The sequence below is a fragment of the Rutidosis leptorrhynchoides genome, chromosome 9, assembly GCF_046630445.1.
Source record: "Rutidosis leptorrhynchoides isolate AG116_Rl617_1_P2 chromosome 9, CSIRO_AGI_Rlap_v1, whole genome shotgun sequence".
In the NCBI taxonomy this organism is placed as follows: Eukaryota; Viridiplantae; Streptophyta; class Magnoliopsida; order Asterales; family Asteraceae; genus Rutidosis; species Rutidosis leptorrhynchoides.
The window spans coordinates 247542242-247562934 of record NC_092341.1 but is presented as its reverse complement, the minus strand read 5'-3'; the positions used below and the strand labels follow the sequence as shown (position 1 = coordinate 247562934).

General features: G+C 33.3%; 2 protein-coding genes across 2 annotated transcripts; both read left to right on the top strand.

The window, feature by feature from the left end:
- The first annotated feature begins 11348 nt into the window (after positions 1-11348).
- On the top strand, positions 11349-11748 carry LOC139865636 (uncharacterized). Its single transcript, XM_071853711.1, has one exon. The coding sequence runs from the start codon at positions 11426-11428 to the stop codon at positions 11588-11590; it is 165 nt and encodes a 54-aa protein (XP_071709812.1). The 5' UTR covers positions 11349-11425; the 3' UTR covers positions 11591-11748.
- Positions 11749-16963: 5215 nt separating this feature from the next.
- On the top strand, positions 16964-19689 carry LOC139868660 (uncharacterized). Its single transcript, XM_071856992.1, has 4 exons — positions 16964-17020; positions 17226-17498; positions 17734-18273; positions 18370-19689. The coding sequence occupies exons 1-4, from the start codon at positions 16964-16966 to the stop codon at positions 19687-19689; spliced, it is 2190 nt and encodes a 729-aa protein (XP_071713093.1).
- Positions 19690-20693: the final 1004 nt, after the last annotated feature.

The window sequence follows — 20693 nt, the reverse complement described above, 5'->3', positions numbered from 1 at the left end:
TGCAATATGTTAAGCAATCAAACTTGTTAAGACTTGATTATTTGAAATGTGCTTCATATAGACAATTGACCACCCAAGTTGACCGGTGATTCACGAACATTAAAAATTTGTAAAAACTACATGATGATATATATATGGATATATATATATATATATATATATATATATATATATATATATATATATATATATATATATATATATATATATATATATATATATGGTTAACTTGTGACTATGATAAGTAAGTATCTCACTAAGTATATTAACAATGAGTGATATACATAAAAATGAGTTTATTGAATTAAGAAACTCTAAACGATATATATAACGATTATCGTTATAACAACGTCTTACTAAATACATATGAATCATATTAAGATATTGATACACTATGTTTAACATGATAAAATGATAATTAAGTATATCATTAAGTGTGTTAACAATGAACTACATATGTAAAACAAGACTACTAACTTAAGAATTTCGAAACGAGGCATATATGTAACGATTATCATTGTAACGACATTTTAATGTATATATATCATATTAAGATATATTCATACATTATAATATCATGATAATGTAATAATTTAACATCTCATTTAAGTATAATAACAATGAATTAATTACATTTAACAAGATCGTTAACTTAAAGGTCTTAAAACAACACTTACATGTAATGACTAACGGTGACTTAACGACTCAGTTAAAATGTATATACATGTAGTGTATTAAGATGTATTAATACACTTTTGAAAGACTTCAAGACATATATCAAAGTATTTCTACTTAGCAAAAATGCTCAAAATTACATTCTCATTCGTTTCCATCAACAATTCTACTCGTGTACACCCGTATTTGTACTCGTACAATACACAGCTTCTAGATGTATTTACTATTGGTATATACACCTTTAATCATTCATTCTTAGCAGACATCTTAGAGTCAAAAACATGTGGAACCATTATTTAACAACTTGTATGACTAATGAGATAAAAACAAACTTAAGGATCTTTTTTTTCTTTATAACAAGTAATTTTATTTTTATGATTTCACCCCATTTTTTCATTCCATTTTCTCATACTTACACTCTAAATTCTCTCTCAAAATACTCCTAACATCATACTTGATCATCTCCAAGCATTTTCACCATCTTTTAGCTTCAATTACAAGCTTTAATCATCATAAAAACAACCATTCAAGAACACTTCAAGAAATCTTGCTAGCTTACTTCCAATCTTGCAAATCCATTTCAAGTGATCATCCAATCTCAAGAAATCTTTCTTATTTACAGTAAGATATCTTTCTAATTCAAGGTAATACTCATATTCAAACTTTGAGTCAATTTCTATAACTATAACAATCTTATTTCGAGTGGAAACCTTACTTGAACTTGTTTTCGTGTCATGATTCTGCTTCAAGAACTTTCAAACCATCCAAGGATCCTTTGAAGCTAGATCCATTTTTTCCTTTTTCAGTAGGTTTATCCACAAAACTTGAGGTAGTAATGATGTTCATAACATCATTCGATTCATACATATAAAGCTATCTTATTCGAAGGTTTAAACTTGAAATCACTAGAACATAGTTTAGTTAATTCTAAACTTGTTCGCAAACAAAAGTTAATCCTTCTAACTTGACTTTTAAAATCAACTAAACACATGTCCTATATCTATATGATATGCTAACTTAATCATTTAAAACCTGGAAACACGAAAAATACCGTAAAACCGGACATACGCCGTCGTAGTAACACCGCGGGCTGTTTTGGGTTTGATAATTAAAAACTATGATAAACTTTTATTTAAAAGTTGTTCTTCTGGGAAAATGATTTTTCTTATGAACATGAAACTATATCCAAAAATCATGGTTAAACTCAAAGTGGAAGTATGTTTTTTAAAATGGTCATCAAGACGTCGTTCTTTCGACTGAAATGACTACCTCTTACAAAAACGACTTGTAACTTATATTTCCGACTATAAACCTATAAATTTTCTGTTTAGAATCATAAAATAGATTACAATATAAAACCATAGCAATTTGATTCACTCAAAACGGATTTAAAACGAATTGTAACAAGATTGGATATTTTTTGATATTTTTTGATATGGGTAAAACAAGATTGGATATTTTTTGATTGTTTTAGCTACGGAAAATATTGTAACAATTCTATGCAAATCATATCCTAGCTAACTTATATTGTATTATACATGTTTCCTACTATATTATGTAATTTTGGGATACCATAGACACGTATGCAAATATTTTGACATATCATATCGACCCATGTATATATATATTATTTGGAACAACCATAGACACTCTATATGCAGTAATGTTGGAGTTAGCTATACAGGGTTGAGGTTGATTCCAAAAATATATATACTTTGAGTTGTGATCTACCCTGAGACGTGTATACACTGGGTCGTGGATTGATTCAAGATAATATATATCGATTTATTTCTGTACATCTAATTGTGGACAACTAGTTATCGGTTACTAACGAGGACAGCTGACTTAATAAACTTAAAACATTAAAACGTATTAAAAATGTTGTAAATATATTTTGAACATACTTTGATATATATGTACATATTTGTTATAGGTTCGTGAATCGACCAGTGGCCAAATCTTACTTCCCGACGAAGTAAAAATCTGTGAAAGTGAGTTATAGTCCCACTTTTAAAATCTAATATTTTGGAATGAGAATACATGCAGCTTTATAAATGTTTTACAAAATAGACACAAGTACGAAAAAACTACATTCTGTGGTTGGATTATTAAACCGAATATCGCCCTTCAAGTCTGGTAGCCTAAGAATTAGGGAAATGGCCCCTAATTGACGCGAATCCTAAAGATAGATCTATTGGGCTTAACAACCCTCATTCAGGTTATGGATGGTTTAGCACTTCGAGATTATTTATACAGATAAGAGGTTCTGTTTTGGGGATATTCTATGCATTAAGTTAACGTCGGTTACCAGGTGTTCAACATATGAATGATTTTTATGCACTTGCGAGTGTAATGATATTTATGAAAATGAGAAATCTTGTGGTCTATTATTATGATTTGATAATATATAGGTTAAACCTATAACTCACCAACATTTTTGTTGACGTTTTAAGCATGTTTATTCTCAGGTGATTATTAAGAGCTTCCGCTGTTGCATACTAAAATAAGGACAAGATTTGGAGTCCATGCTTGTATGATATTGTGTAAAAAATGCATTCAAGAAACTTACTTTGATGTAATATATTTTTATTGTAAACCATTATGTAATGGTCGTGTGTAAACGGTATATTTTAGATTATCATTATTTGATAATCTACGTAATGCTTTTTAAACCTTTATCGATAAAATAAAGGTTATGGTTGTTATAAAAATGAATGCAGTCTTTGAAAAATGTCTCATATAGAGGTCAAAACCTCGCGACGAAATCAATTAATATGGAACGTTTATAATCAATATGAACGGGACATTTCACAGGTCAAATGTATACCATCTATAAACTAATGATAGGCCATTATTGGAATTAATGTGATATATCTTCTTCATATAAAATTCAATCTAGGAAAGTTGATTAAATGGTCAATATAATTAAGGATTTTACACGGGATTCATTTTACGCAACAAATAAAACAGTAGTTTACGATAAATAAAAATAAACAAAATTTAAAGATTTACAACATAGGAGTAAAAGAATTATTGTGTCTTTAACTGGTTTTTGCTACCTGAGATGGGAGCTTCAAGAAAACTACCATTGTTCTCTTTACCTTCAAACAGACAAAAATATGAATTAAAGGTGGCAAAATGAGCCAGATAATTTAGGTCACGGTGAATAATTTATGAAACATGCCAGATTAGATCAGGTAGTGAATGAACAACTAATCATCTCAAATAGTCAAAATATTAAACAATTCTTCCTTGCTAAAATGAATAGAAGTTAGTAGCACCTTAATTGGGTTCACTACAAAACTAAATGGAAGACAAAAATAGCAATCTATAAGTACTATGTAAAGCTGGAAATTCTGACAAAGATGATTAAGTTGAGTTGGCTTTTTTATTATTACTGTTATTTTTTTTTCTCAAATGGGTATAACATTTAGAACTGAACAGAAAATCGTTTTGGAACAAAATCCCCTTTATCCATCTGCATAGTCAGTTTACATAGAGAGGAGAGTAGAAAGGTACCATGAAGAAGCTTGCAAGGACCTCTGTTACACTGATAATTGGTGTCTTGCCATTGTTCCAACCCATTGAATTATGATTGACTGATGATTAAAATAAAAGACAAACCTAGATCATAGAAAGAAACGATAGTGTTTTGTATTATCGATTAACATTATACCGAATGATATCAAATTTAAAGGGTTAAAAAACAAAATCGAAAACCCTAACAAAAAATACGACGATCAACTATCACAAAAATCAATGTATATTACCACGAAATATATATCCAACATTATAGAACTTTGAAACTTTACAGATTTTTGAATGAGACGATAACAACTATTTCACTTTTGCGATGTCAGATTTCTTCGATATCTATTAGTATTTAGACGTCGTTACACGTCATTTTTATATATTCGAACGGTAAGTAATCGCAAGTGAAGTGACAAATCAAAGAAGATGATTAATCGGGTATTGTGATGCAACCGGCCGGTCAATTTTGATCGGAGAGCTGAGAGATTCATGTGAATTTGCGAAGTAGTTGTGCTAGGGTTTTTATCCTCGAAGGATTGAGAGGCAAGAATAGATCGATGCAGTTAAAAAAAATTAGGTTTCAAAGGGTAAGAATGAGAGGCAAGAATGGACACGTAATTTCTTGAATTTAATTAGTATTAATCTTGATTAATCCTGTAATTTACACCTCAGCATAGTAATTAGAGAGTTAATCTCAATTTAACACGTTGGATTATCTTTCATGATTTATAGATGTTATTGATTGGGTAATGGTTGTGTGATAGAGAATATGTCTCACCTTTTTATATTCTTTTTCAATTTTTTGAGTAATTTTTTATTAGCTTCTTTTTTTTATAAAACAAAAGACATATATAAATTATTTAAATTAATAAAACACACTTAAATTAATACAAATAAAACGATTACAAATTATTAAAAGTCTTTAAAAAATGAAAAATTACAATAATTAAAAAGTACTAATAGAATTACTACCTTATTAAACTCCTAAAACTTAAAACGTACTTAAATAATAATACTACGATTCAACTCGTCGCTAGAAATGTCGATATAATCTTTATATCACTCGGTCATCTTCTTCTTGAACTTCAAAGTCGAATTCCTTTCACGCGGATCCACAATTTCGTCAATATTAATTTGAAATAATTTGATGAGTTCACAAGGCGACCGTGTTTGTTCTTCCTCAACGACAACATCGATACCCTTGTTTCTTTTCTCCAATTCCGCCTCCTTTTGCATATCTCATTTTGAAGCTAAGTCTTCGATTCTTGAAGAGTTTGTACCCTATGATGAAGTCCCCGAGTCAGACGAAGTGAAATTTCTAGCAGCTTTCTTCCCTCAGTCTCTTCCCATAGGACGTCGAATCGCATCATCACCAAATAGCTCCTGGACTTGGAGGTTGTTCACCCGATCTTCACTAAGACTGATTGTTTGATTTTCGGCAACCACATCGTCGTCTTCTTAGATCACAACTTGTGAAGATCTTCTTCTTCACACACTACTTCCATCAACTGGAGGCAGTGTATACCACTTCTGTCTCTTCTTCAAGATTCCCAAACATATTTTTAACACCATTTCTTCGAAAACAGATATTGATATCATTGTACCGTTAAGTTATATATGTCTTCATCGTTTCAACCTCTACGCCTTGGGTTACGTTCTTCTTCATTATATACAACTGTGAAATCTTTGCACACCTTATCTATAAGACACCATTTACCACTTAATTGATGGTCTCCTCGTAACCAACTTGAATCAATATCGTTGAACTTGTCACGAAATACACTCTAAAAACTCGAACCATTATGTGAATTACCATGAACTCCATTGTAATAACCCGCCTTTTTCCGTTAAATTATTTTAACGCCCGTCCTTTTTCTAGAGAATATCTTTCATTATCTAAATTCGTATCTTCCGTTAATTAGCTTTTCAATATTCCCGTTATTCAATTTTAACATCTCTATTTACTCTAGCGTATTCAAAATAATTCGTTCGGTTAATTAACGCACCCGCTTTTAAACTTGAGGGACTAATCGTGTCAAGTGGCCAAAGTGGTGACTAGGTCAACTAGTCAACCACCTCACCTCCTCCACTCATTCACTTCACCTTCCACCTCCCTTTTTCTCTCTAGTTCAAGAACACCCACTTCCACCCAATTCATTAAATCATCATCTAAATCATTTCAAGGAAACAAACATCAAAACAAATCGTACTTTTGGAATCCTCTCTTCGTCCTCTACGTTTTGATACTAATTTCACTACTTGGGGTAAGGTTTCTAAAAACTCTAGATTTTTGTTCTTGACTTGAAATGGTGTTAGGTAGTGTCTATGGCTCACTAGGTTGTTGTGTATGTAAATAGTTTGCTCGATTTTGTTGTCTTGAGTAACTAGCATGAACACTTGAAATGGGTTGTTGAATCCTTGATTATGGTTGATTAAATTTTGTTTAAATGTTAAAGTTCATGTATTATATGTGTTACTAGCATCATTAGCTTCGTTTTGGTATGTAGGTTGATTTAGAAAAACTTCATTAACAAAATTGTTAAATTCATGATTTTTGGTTAGGGTTTAGTAACCTTGAATATGCATTTTGATGCATTGAATGCTATGAAATGTTATTAGTAAGTGTTTAGTTGCAATGTATGTTTAAATTACCTTCGAAACGGCATATCGTATGTGTAAATTAGATTCCCGAATCACCATTTGCATTTTTGAGCTTGAAACATTAAATAATGATCATTCGATGAGGTTTTCGTTGTTGTTAAGGATGGATTTGATTGATGATATGTGTTTAGTTATATTTATCGTTAAATTACCTTTCCAACGATATATTATATGCGTTTTTAGTGTTTCCGGATCATTAGTTGTGTTAAAATGAAATTTGGTTCGTGCATTAAGTGTTCAAAACTACCCAGATTGCTGATTTGACACCCTGAGCGTCGCTCAAGGCCCCTGGAGCACCGCTCAAGGCCCCCATATGCCTATTTGAGCACCACTTGGAGCGCCGCTCCAATCTCGGCTGACCAAAATCACTTTGTGTTTTCACAATTCCATTCCCGCTTACTCGCAACTCCGATTAACATGAAACTTGGCCAACATGTTTATATATGATTACTAATTGAATAAAAATTGTCGGATACCCGACCTGACCCCGTTGACTTTGACTTTGACTTTGACTTTGACCAAGTTTGACTTTTAGTCAAACTTGACCAAACACTTATGCAATCGTTCTAACGTGCTTTTATACTTATATCTTGCATGAAACTTGACAACTTGATTCACATGCTATATTAATCGAGTCGTAACGAGTCATAGGACTAATTGAACACATTTTGCTCGACCTTGTGTCGTAACCGGTAATTGATACAACTTATTTGTTTAGGTTAAGGCTAAGCAACTTTCATTTGCGCAACGTTAATTTCAAATACTTTGGCGTACAACTACAATGAGATCATAGTCCCACTTTTACTCTTTTATACTTATACTTGGGATGAGAAAACATAAACGTTTAGTTTTACAAAGTGAACACAAGTACGAAAACAAACATTCTACGTGCGAGTTAGAACAAAAATCCTCAAGTCCAATTATCATTAGTTACACTTGTAGGGTGTAAGCGAGAACTTATGTTGTGTGGCCATACGGGTTTGACGAACCCTCATTCGGACGGTTCGCTACCGTTAGCGATGAAACGTATTTTCGTGTATAGTGTAGGTTCTAACACTATGATGCAGAGGTACCATTCAGTAAAGCCTTGATAATTTGATGCTCGTCATATAAACAACACCTTTGGAGTGCAAACGATTTGGATAATCAACTTATACTAAATCTTGTGGTTCAATATAACTTACTTACTAAACCTATGATTTCACCAACGTTTTCGTTGACAGATTTTTCTATGTTTTTCTCAGGTCCTTGAATGCTAAGTGATACATGCTTCCACACTCTATTTTGATACTTGCTTGGATGTCGAGTATACATGCATACATGGAGCGTCTTTTGACTTTACTTAAATTGTGTCGCATAGGTTTCATTTGTACTTAAAACGTTGTAACGTAACTAGTTGTTGAACTACATTTGTAATCCTTTAAACATCTTTACATTTGAAATGAATGCGACATATTTTGGTCAAACTTTATTTTAAAGACTTATGACCACGTAACGGGACTTAAGTTGACGGCGCCGTCAATGACGATTTTGACGGGTCGTTACATCCATCTTCCGAAGAATGAATCCAACACAACGCCAACCAAATTTCTTCAGGTACAATCCACAATTTTTTAAATTGTGGTTCTTTCACAACCTCTTTTCCATTTTCTTCTATGACTATTTCGAATCCGTACTTGTGGTTGTTGTGTTTCACCACGAATTTCTTCCACTCCGTTGTCTTTGAGAGGTGAAATTTGTAAATGGTTGCATATATGAAACCCAAAATAGCATAACGCCCGTTTGCGCGTATTGTGAGAATTGTTGTGGAGTTTGTTGTGATGGAAATTGTTGTTGATGTGGGTGTTGATGTTGTTGAACTTGTAAAAATTGGCTAAAAATTTAGCGTTATTGAAACTTGAAGAAGATTTTGAGACGGGACATTGTCAAAAGGTCGATTACCCTGAACATTTTGAGGAGATTTTGAGGATGAGCCGGAGAAATTTGGTGACCCGAAAGTGTAGAGATTAGAGGAACTGCTCTCATTAGAATTGAGATTTTGATTTTGGTTAGACATGGTTATGAGATGATTACAATGTGATAAAAATGTGTAAGTTTTTTTATAAAAATGTGTAGAAGTGTGTTAAATTTATAGGGATAAATTGTTTTATTTTTATTTATAATATTAAAATTTATTAGTTTTTTTAACAATGATATCGACATCGAATGCTCTCATTTGTCATCCAAACACGTGTTAGGAGAAAACCCAATTCGCGACGATGTTAGCAGTACCATCGAAGGTTAAGAAAAACCCCCTAGAGACCTCCCAAATTGCACTGATGTTGGCAGTACCATCAAAGGTTGAAAATTTCCTGCTTTGAGTGAGAATCGAACTTGAGTTAGTAGTACCTCAAGTTGGATCCCACCCCATATCACTCAAGTCAAACTTCGGTGGTAATATATTAAAATTTATTATAATACATTAAAAATTAAAATGGGTAGCCGTTGGAGTTTGAATAGGTAACGGATACATGGTGAAGCTAATAAAATCGAACACATCGCAATCCCATCATGTCGACAGTTTTTGGACTCCATCACACCACATAGTGGCGCTATGATGGCGTGATGGTGGTCATTTCGGTACTATGGCGCCATGTTAAACAAAATGATTTGATAACCTATTTAAGTAATTAACTTATTTGTAACAAAAAAGTCACTTTGTTACATGAAGTATCTTCTGACCAAAACATGGTCAACTATAACAGGTTTTTCAATTTTCATATGTTAATGTTTCATATATTGTGAAAAGTCTGACTCTTGAGCAGGACTATAAAAAATGAGTTTAAATGTCTCATTATTTATGATTAGATTATAGCATCGTTTTCTTTAAAATATGAAATCTTCTTTGGCAGAATGAACAATCCATTAGTCAACAAGACCGGATTGGCTTATCTTACCATCGTATTTGAAAGAAAGCAGAGAAAAACTTCATTATGTGAAATAACAGTGTTGTAAAACTCGGCCAACTAGGCCGAGTTCTCGGTTTAGATCACCCGCCAAGTTATAGGTGCCTTAGTCAGTCAATTACTCGGCCAACTTGGGAGTTCTCGGCCAACTCGGAGAGTTCTCGGCCAACTCGGTAACTCGAAAACCCTGTCAAAAACTCGGCAACTCGGTAAGAAATTCAACAACTCGCTCAATAACTCGGATACTGACAATTAGTCAATGGTGTGTGTGTGTGTGTGTATATTGTTGGAGTGCGAAGTTCGAATTACACAAGGTTTGCTGAATCTGTGAAACTTGTGACCGCGAGTTTAGAGTTATGGTCGCAAGTATGAAAGAGTCTGTTGAGAAAACAAAACTCGCGACCACCAGAATATCATTGTGGTCGCGAAAATGGTTCTGACTGGAGGAAACTTCTAGAATTGTGTTTTCTTGTTCGTTATGTAGTTTCCTTGTTTAGATTTTCCTATATAAACACCATATGTAACCCATACAAAATGTGCATGAAAATAATAGTGAAAAATCTCGGGCTTGCGCCCGTGAAGTAAACCATTCTCCGTGTTTTGGAGTTGAGATATAACCACATTAAATCCCGTGTCATTTATCTTTATCTTTATCTTTATGCTTTATAATTCGTTTGTCGTTCGTGAGTTAGTGATTATGATCAATCATTTGTCTTGTTTGAGTCCTAAATCTTAACCTATATAGGGTAAGGATTCAGTGCTAAGTGGGTGTTGGTGGGATAAGAGGATAAGTGATTTTGTGATTTTCAATGTGTAAATTCAGAAAAAAAATAATTTTTTTTTAACTGGATCCTTAACATACGTCTGATGCATTTTATCTGCTGTTCATGCACCAGATGTATGTTAACAAAAAAAAGAGTAAAATGACTTTTGATTAATGAAAAACATTGTTTAGGGTTTACTAATTAGAGTTTAGGGTTTAGATTTAAGGTTTATAATGAGTTTTTAATACGAACGGTTTAGAGTTTAGGGATTAGTGTTTAGGGTTTAGCGTTAGAGTTTAGAGTTTTTAATGACCGACCGAGTTCTTTCTGAGTTACCGAGAACTTTTCAAAATTGACTGACCGAGTTCTTCCCGAGTTACGGAGAACTCCCCAAAAATAGCCGACCGAGTTATCCCCATGTTTCAAGTTCTCCAACCTTGTTAAATAGTGAGACGCGTTAATTTCATTTCTATGAAAAGAAAAAAAAATAAAAAAATACGTGATAGTTGAGTTCGCAACTTGGCCTATCAATGGATCATGCTAAGAATAAAATTCGAGAAGGAGAAACAGAAAGTAGTACCTTTATAAGAATTTAGCTAATTACTTGATTTAGAATAACAGTCGGTATTAATTGTTTAATCATTTTTGACCATTGGAAAAAGTTGGAGGGGCACAATGCACATTGCCTCTGTCACTTGGCTTCCAAGAGTTGACTTTTATGGTTTAAATTTGAATACAACTTCCAATTCTGAATCATTACTTACCTACCTTCCATTTTATCAGAAACTTGAGTAGTTGAGTTGACTTTTTCTGTAATCAATCAAGTTGAAGAGCAAGAATAAGAAGAAGATGATGAATGAAAAGATGAAAGCTTTGATGATTGGAGTTGTAGGTGCAGGAATCACACTTTCTGCATACCATCAAACATACATGACTCCAACTCAATGTATTGGTACTGGCTTCTTTGTTCTAATTTTCGGACTTCTTGTTGGTGAAGGTTTTATCCCTATTTAATTAATTTGTCAGTTTTTCCTTTTAGCCTTTTATATGCATACAGACTATTTATGTATAAGATGGATTTGCATACCTAAGAAGGCACCTGGGTCCATGTTAGTTATATTCATTTGTATTTCTTGAAGTTGTAATATTCATAATAAATAAATGTTGATGCATATGTGTATGGTCGTTGTTGGGCGAATGACGTTTATTATTCTATTGTACACTTAGTTGATGTATACACATGAAACTGGTCAGTTACAGGAGTATATCTAACTGTTGGGTCATAAACTCATAATGTTCAAGAGGCTCATTCGTATAAGTGAGGTCCATTTGGGTTAATGTCTAGTTTGCCTATAAATACTAGTTTATGTGTTCATTATGGCTAAGAGAAAATAGTCTAAACCCTAATTTGGTGAGCCGTATGGCGATCCATTGGTAAGGGGAGATCATGTTCGATCTCCCATGACATCAATGTTTCTCTATTTAAATCAATATTGTAACTTCAACGTTTATTATATTATATTGATTTATTCGTGTTCATCATGTTTATCTCTTCCACCTTTGATCTTGCTAGTATATAATTGTTTATGATCCTTAAATGGACCAACAATAAATAATTAATACCTTAAACTGTATATCGTGGATTTATTAGTTAATTGATTTACCTCCATCCTCCATTCGTCATAACCCTTTCTTCTAAAAGAGCAGTGATGATACGCATATTCGATCATTATCAAATAAGCCTTATTCGTATAAAACTTATGTGCATTTATCAAATAAAACTAACGAGACTCACAAAGTAAGCCGTCATCGGCTGGAAACAAGATCCGTGACGAAAGCTATCCAGATGAAGAATGCCGTGAAGAAACACTTAAGGTTGTGCTCACATGTAAGCCCTTCAAACTTGGCCAAGTGTGTAGGCTACCCTGTAGCCTGCACACGGACATCAAAATGTCTAGGCCGTAAAACACGAGTGGAGCGTCTATGCCACATCAGCCCAGGATATTAGGAATGTTTGTTACAATAGTTTGTTACAACCATGAAACGGATTGTGCCACGTCATCATACCCTCTAACAAACTTTTGGCATCTATAAATACACCCAATGGGTTATTCGTTACAACGAAACAATCACTACAACATCACTATGCCAATATCACCTTAGAGATTACAGTTAATTCAAACTTCGACCGAATTCCGGTCGTTACCGTAGTTCAGCTCTCTTAGATATTAATCTTTTCAATCTTATTGGGCAAATTAATTTGATTGATTGTTTTACGCCCTCACGAATCCAAATTCCGATCGGGTTTACACAATGTCGGAGTTAAAACAATCTATCAATCACATTTTTCTCGATATAAGCACTCGAACCGGTTATTATTAATTTTAGGTTGGATCATGCCGAAATAAAAATTAATTAAAAAAAAACGGTTTTAACCTATACAAAAATGGTCCATACTTTTAACTATGGGTTGCGAAAAAATGATGGTAAAGGATGTTGGGCCATGTGAGAAGGAAGCTTTTTTGCAGTTAGTAGGCCTAGGAATGGGCCTATATATGGTTAAGAGGTCAATGGGCCTATACGATCTTAGGAGCGGGGAGTTATTAATAAAAGTGGGCAAAATGTGAAATGAAAATTCGGTGTCTTGTTTACAGCGTAAATTAAAGTATAGAAATTGATTAATAATAAAGATCACTATTTTATTTACATTCAAAGAAATTCAATGAACTGTAGTAAAAATCACAATGAGCCCGATTAGTATAGTCGATTTGTGCTGGTTAATCTGATGGAGTGCAGATGACGATGATGAAGACGAAGAATATTCTTTCTCGGATTCGGATCCTTAAAAGGCTTTATCACTGGTAGTTAAAATATGGTTGGCAATTGATAGTTCGGGATTTCAAGTTGTGTAGTGTGGTTATGGCCTTCATTCGTGTTCTCTCATATAGGGGAGTTTTATTGTTGTTATTTTTCCGAGGATTAGTTTGAAACCTCTTTTGGATCGTAATTTTTTTCGGTTCATATAGTAGTAGTTTTGTTTTGTTTGGTGTTGTGTTGGTGTAAGTCGTGATATTAAGTAGAGTCGGATCCACTAGCTTCTTGCAAATTTTTTATATTTTATAAAATTATTTGCCTTTAAAAAAATTATCTAGTTGATTTAGGAAAGAACTACGTGAGCGCGAACACAAGATAATGATAAGAACTCTAAAACTCTTATACCATGTAGAATAATGTAAATCACGTAACTTATTATGTGATATGTGCATCGTCAACTTTTTGTAGATCACAATTTAACCCAATTTAACCCTAATACTAAATGTATGCAAGTCTAATATTAGTTAATATATACTAATGGAATGTTAAGTCTAATAGCTACCCATTATATTAACTACATAGTAAAACTAATGGATTCTAGAGGATACACACATAAAAGTATCGTTTTTTACAACAGAATGGATCAAAAAGCATAAAAGATAACAATATTTGGCAGTTTTCATCATTTGCCGTCCAGCGCTCACCAGGCCGCCCAGCGTCATGCGTAAGTCCTGCATGCAGCTTCTATGCTTAAGCCCTTTTAATTAGGCGCGTGAGCGGCACGCAGCCACGTCAGCCACGCCAAAGTCGGTTCCAGATATTTCGCATAATTGAATTAATCAGCGTTTGACACGCGTTTCCCGATAATTTCGGACATTCTACGCCTATAAATAGACCCCTTGGGTCACCACATTTCACATCTGAACTTCAGTCTGAGAGAAGTACACTTTCTCTCACACACAGTTCTTTCTCACTCTAAAACATTAACCGCTTAGCAACAGAACGCTACACGGATCAATTTCAGATTGATCCCAAGATTGATTGAGGCCACCCCACAGATTTCTCATCCGAGTTCCGGGTATGCAGGGATTATTTCTCGAAGGCAAACATCAATCGACAACACTTCGCTCAATGCTAAGCGGCTATTGTCCTGTACTAGTACCTTTCATCCTCTATACGGAAAATCATACCAACAAAAACTAATATATATATATATATATATATATATATATATATATATATATATATATATATATATATATATATAGAGAGAGAGAGAGAGAGAGGATCAATGGAGAAGTTACCAATTGGGGGGAAGCAAATTTTTTTTCTTTTTTTTTGAATTATTTTTCATGCATCAAGATCACGAACATTTAAAAAAGACACTTCGTGATGAATGTTATTATTTAGGTGAGAAAACGATTGACAAAAATAACATTCACGATAATATTGATCGTGAAGAATGTTAATCTTCGAACTTTTTTTCATGTTTTGTGAAGTTCTTTTTGTCAAAATTTAGCCCGATTTAGAGTTTAGGGTTTAGAGTTTAGTCCCTAAACCCAAAACCCAAAACTCTAAACCGTTGTTTTAAAAACTCAAAAATCCTAAATCTAAACTCTAAACTCTAAACCCTAAATTTCTAAACCCTAATATCTAAACCCTAATTTCTAGACCCACAAAATACGCTCGAAAAACATGATAGTTGTTATATATTATTTCTTCGAGCGTTTTTCCGCCAAAATAAAAACTTTTATATAAAGTGTCTTTTTAAATGTTCATATTTTCATCCAATCTATAATGTTCGTGAATAAAAATTTTTCAAAAAAAAAATAAATAAATTTGTTTCTCCCCGTTTCCCCCAATTGATTACTTCCCCAATCCTACCTCTATATATATATATATATATATATATATATATATATATATATATATATATATATATATATATAAGGCGAAATTTGTATAACAAAACAAACGACTCTAGTAAAGAGCTAAAATAGTATTACAAGAGGCATAAAAGTCAAATGTTCCAATTAGAAACTACATTATCCCTATATCTAAACCACACAAATGAAAAAAAAATTAATCGAAACAATAATACAACATTCCTTCAAAGAGTTGTCGTTATGTAACGAACAATTCCTAAACCGCCAAATCATCCCAAATCGTAGCTATCATGATCGACTTTAACCGTTTTCTTCTCGCCACCCGCACAAGTACCATCTTCAATCCAACTTAGAATTTCTTGTTACAATGCAAAACTTGAAATCGACAAATTAATCCATGTGGAGATACCTTGCTAAACATTGGTAGCTAAAGAACACAAGAAAAATTGATGTTAAAAGAAAAGAACACAAGAAAAACGTATGATGCAAGATCTCGACACGTTGTTTACAAACAGATCATCTCTAAGCCTCTCCTCAAAAGGTTGAACCTATGAAAAAGTGTATCGATAGCAAAACGCCAAAGAAAAATATTAACCTTTCCGAATAGAAACTTCCTCTAAATGGACAAGGTAAAGAGAGGAGTATATAGAAATGACATAATTAATTATCACTAATTCTATATGTAGCACTTAAATTATTGAAAATTGTCCATTAATAAGCTCAAAATTTGCATACGCAATAACAATGTTATTTTTAATGGGAAATATTCTTGATGGGCCGCGGTGTCTACACGAATAAAGTTTAAAGTATTTTAATGGCTCGTTAATACAAAGATAGTCTCTTGTCTCCAAATTTACATATGGACAGAACCACCTTGGTTGTTAGTGTAAAAGTGAGAGACGTGGCTTTTTCAAGTTTAGTCACGGAAGAATGGTTTGGCCAGTGGCGGAAAATGCTTAAGGCAGGATGAGGCATTTGCCCCAGCTAGGTTTGGGCTTGTAATTATGGATATTACATGTATTGGGCTTTATATATTACTTTTCTATTTTATTTCCCCATCCTGAAGTCCAAAATAAATCTATAGGCCTATAGGCTTAGCCCACTAAAAAATTACAAGTATTTAGTTATACAAAACCCAAACAACCCATTACCTAAATCTAAACACCGATCGATCTTCAATCAAAATTCCCAACTAATCACAAACAGTGAATAGACGCTCTAACTTCTTCACGAATACGATTACGATTCTACATAAAATTGAAGGCTTTACCAACGACACTCTTCTTCATGAAATTACTTATTATTTGAGGTATTTTTCTTAATTTCTATAATAATACTTATTGTAACCATCCGGGCATAGCCTGGGTGGCCAGGGTGTCCCGCAAACGTCTAGTTGACTAAGTCAAATGGCTGTTCATCTCAAATAAGGCGAAGGTTCGATTCTTGAATCGGCCACCATTTGTGCTTGGCACTGGAACAGGGGTTGGTTCCGACCACATTTGCCTGGGACTGCACACGACCCGGTAGGCAGTTGGCATCCAAAGGGTGCACGGGGTTAAAGGTTCCCCGCCGATCTAACCTTTTTCATCTCAAATAATAATACTTATTGTTTTAGTTGTTGTATATTTGATAGAATAATGATTAGATGAATAGGGCTACATTTAATTCAATTTATGGAGTATGCGTAATGTCTACATATTCAGTATTTGCAATTGCAAATCATCAGATATTTAATGCCTTAATGGTATAGACGTTTCATAATTTTTTTGGGATTTAATTAAAAATCTAGGGCAATAGGGCATTTATCTTCCTGAATGTATATTTGATTAAAAGGCATTTAATTTTTCCAATTTCTTTTATGACTTTATTTACATCAGGTTGTTTACTTATGTATCTTAAGGTATTTAATTGGGATTTTATGTTAAAATAATATACTGTCTATTTTACAGGAGTATCAATGTATCATGAAAACTACAAGAAAGATTACTAGTTTTTTCTCTAAGAGAAATGGTGATGATGAAACAAGAGAACAAGAAAGTAAACGTTATAAAGCTTCAACAAGTGCACCGGAACAAGAACAAAATCAACCAGACCCTGAACCAAATCTTTCTGAACTTCCAAACCAGAATACAACGGATTTCGATATTACTTCTATGGAAAGAGACCCGGGGAAACGAAAACAAATGTGGGAGTATTCGGCTGATCTGAGGGAACAAATAAGGGTACGGTATTTAAATTTGGGACCTTTACAAGTGAACTTAAAAAAGTACCCTGCTAATAGGAAGCAAGATCGAAGATTCCGATTTGCGTGGTTTAACTTATTCCCTAATTGGTTAGAATACTCTATATCTAAAGATTCCGCTTATTGCTTTCTTTTGAAACTTGTTTAATGACAAACCTAATGTACGCCATAATTATGATGCATTTACTGTTACGGGATTTGATAATTGGAAAAAGGTGAATGATGGAAAAAATTGTGCTTTTCTTAGACATGTTGGAAGTTCACAACATAGAAAAGCAGTGGCATCTAGTGAAAATTTGTTAAATCAAGCAGGACATATTGAAAACCTTATAGAGAAACAAAGTGTTGAAAAAAAATTGAAGAACCGTATACGATTGAAAGCTTCAATTGATATAGTTAGTTGGTTAACGTTCCAAGCTTGTGCATTTAGAGGGCATGATGAAACTCCAAACTCAAGAAATTGTGGAAACTTTATCGAAATGTTAAAACTTCTAGCTTCATATGATGATGAACTTGCTAAGGTGGTGTTAGGGAATGCTCCTTACAATTCAAGGTATACTTCGGGATTAATACAAAAAGAAATTCTAGGTATTATCGTGAACAATGTTCGAAAGCATATTCGAAATGAAGTTGGTGATTCTTACTTTTGTGTCATGGTTGATGAGTCACGTGACGAGTCCAAGCAAGAACAAATGGCTATAGTTTTAAGATTTGTTGATAAAGATGGGGCGATAAGAGAAAGATTTTTAAATTTTGTACATGTTTATGACACTTGTTCATTAACTCTTAAAACAAATTTGTGGGATCAGCTCTAACATTATCAGTTTGATATTAAAAAAATTCGTGGCCAGGGTTACGATGGTGCTAGTAACATGAGAGGAGAATGGAATGGTTTGCAAGAACTTGTTGCTAACAATTGTCCTTATGCATATCATGTTCATTGTTTTGCACATAGATTACAACTTGCCTTAGTTGCTTCTTCGAAAGAAGTTATTCCGGTCCACCAGTTTTTCACAAAGTTGACATCAATTATCAATGTTGTTTGTGCTTCAAGTAAGCGACATGACGAGTTACAAAAAGCTAAGGTGGATGAAATCAAATGTTTGTTAGGACTCGGTGAAATCAAATCTGGTAAAGGAAAAAATCAAGTTGGAACAATAAGTCGAGCTAGTGACACACGTTGGGGTTCTCATTTCAAATCAGTTTGTAGCTTGATTGATATGTATGATGCTACTTTTGAAGTTCTTCGGAATATAATTAAAGATGGATGTTCTTCACAACGCGGTGATGCTGATGCATCTTATGGTTATATGAAATCGTTCGAGTTTGTATTTATTCTACACTTGATAAAAGAAATAATGGGGAGGACCGATACTTTATCTAAGGCTTTGCAAAAACAATCTCAAGACATTGGCAATGCCATCGTGCTTGTTTCAGCTACAAAGGAAAGTCTTAACAACTTTAGAAATTCTGGATGGAACAACTTTCTTGAACAGGCTATCATATTCTCGAAAAAACATCAAGTGGATATACCTGATTTCAAGGCCCTATATAAGTCTACTCGATATCGTCCTCGTGGACACGATAATCAAGTGAGTGTTGAGCATTATTATAAGGTTGATATATTTATATGCACGCTGGATAAGCAACTGTATGAGATGGAAAATAGGTTCAATGATCAAGCCATGGAGTTGCTAACTCTTACTTATGCTTTAGTTCCAAAAAGAATCCTTGAAGCGTGTGATACTGATCAGATTTGTCATCTTGTTAAGAAATATTATCCTGCAGATTTTACAGAACAAGAGAGGATTCGATTGAGATATCAGTTGGAGATTTTTGAAATTGAATTATCAAATAACTCAAAGCTTCGTGCAGCTGCTACTATTGTTGAATTGTGCAAATTTCTTGTAGAAACTGATAAGTGTGAGGTATATTCTCTGATCGATAGACTAATTCGACTCATCTTAACACTTCCGGTTTCTACTCCTACAACTGAGAGGGCATTTTCAGCAATGAAACTGTGCAAAACTCGACTCCGAAATAAGATGTCAGATGAATTTCTTGCAGATAACTTGGTGGTGTATATAGAAAAGGATATTGCCGAAAGATTTGATTCAAAAGCTATAATTGATGAATTCAAAGACATTAAAGGTCGTCGAGCTGAACTCTAATCTTTGAACATTGTTCTTTAATCGGATTTTTTTGGTTTCTTTTGACTTGTTAACTCATGGGTATGTACTTATGTTTCACATATATAACTATATAAAGTGTACCTTTTTGCGTTTATATTATAACTGCTACTTTAAATTGCTGATGTTGATGCTGTTACATATTCCTTCTAATATGTACATGTTGCTTCCATGTAATACATTTGTACAACTAGTTTGTTTGAAAAGCTTATTAGATTTATAATCACCAAAATCAAGTATTACATTTGTACAGCTAGTTTGGTTCTACATGATGCTTAAGTATTGTTGCTCTCAGGGGCGGATCTATAGTATCTTCAGTGGTGGCACAGGACACCAGTAAAATACACGATCTAACAGAATTTTTTTTAGGTATTTAACTTGTGACACCAGTGAAAAAGGACAGGTGAACCACATGGGCGACCTCCAAGAGCATCAAAGCATTAAGGGTATCAATTTTTTAGATTGAATTTTTTTCTTTAAAGTGTAGATGGGTAAGTTGCAGGTTTATGTGAAAAGAGATGGGGAAAGAGGAGAAGGTAAACGTGTGGTGGGGTGGACAGGTTGAGAAAGGAAAAAGTAAATGTATTAACACTTGTACAGTACTAACAGGTTATGCACTCACATGTGTACTTTCTAAAATATTTAGATTTAGATTTTAATTAAAAATAAATGTCAAAGGAATGAGTGATGGGAGATATTTCTGACTTTTTTTTTAATTTCAAATCTGCCTTTTTTTTACTCCGTATTACTACGTACTATACTTTAATTCTTTCTTAAATTTCTTAGATGAGTTTAACATGATAGTGCTATAATATATTGTAATACTAATACACACACACACACACACACACATATATATATATATATATATATATATATATATATATATATATATATATATATATATATATATAATACATATATATATATATATAAACTATATTAAACGGTAACTATATTAGTATTATACACTGACTTGTAAATTT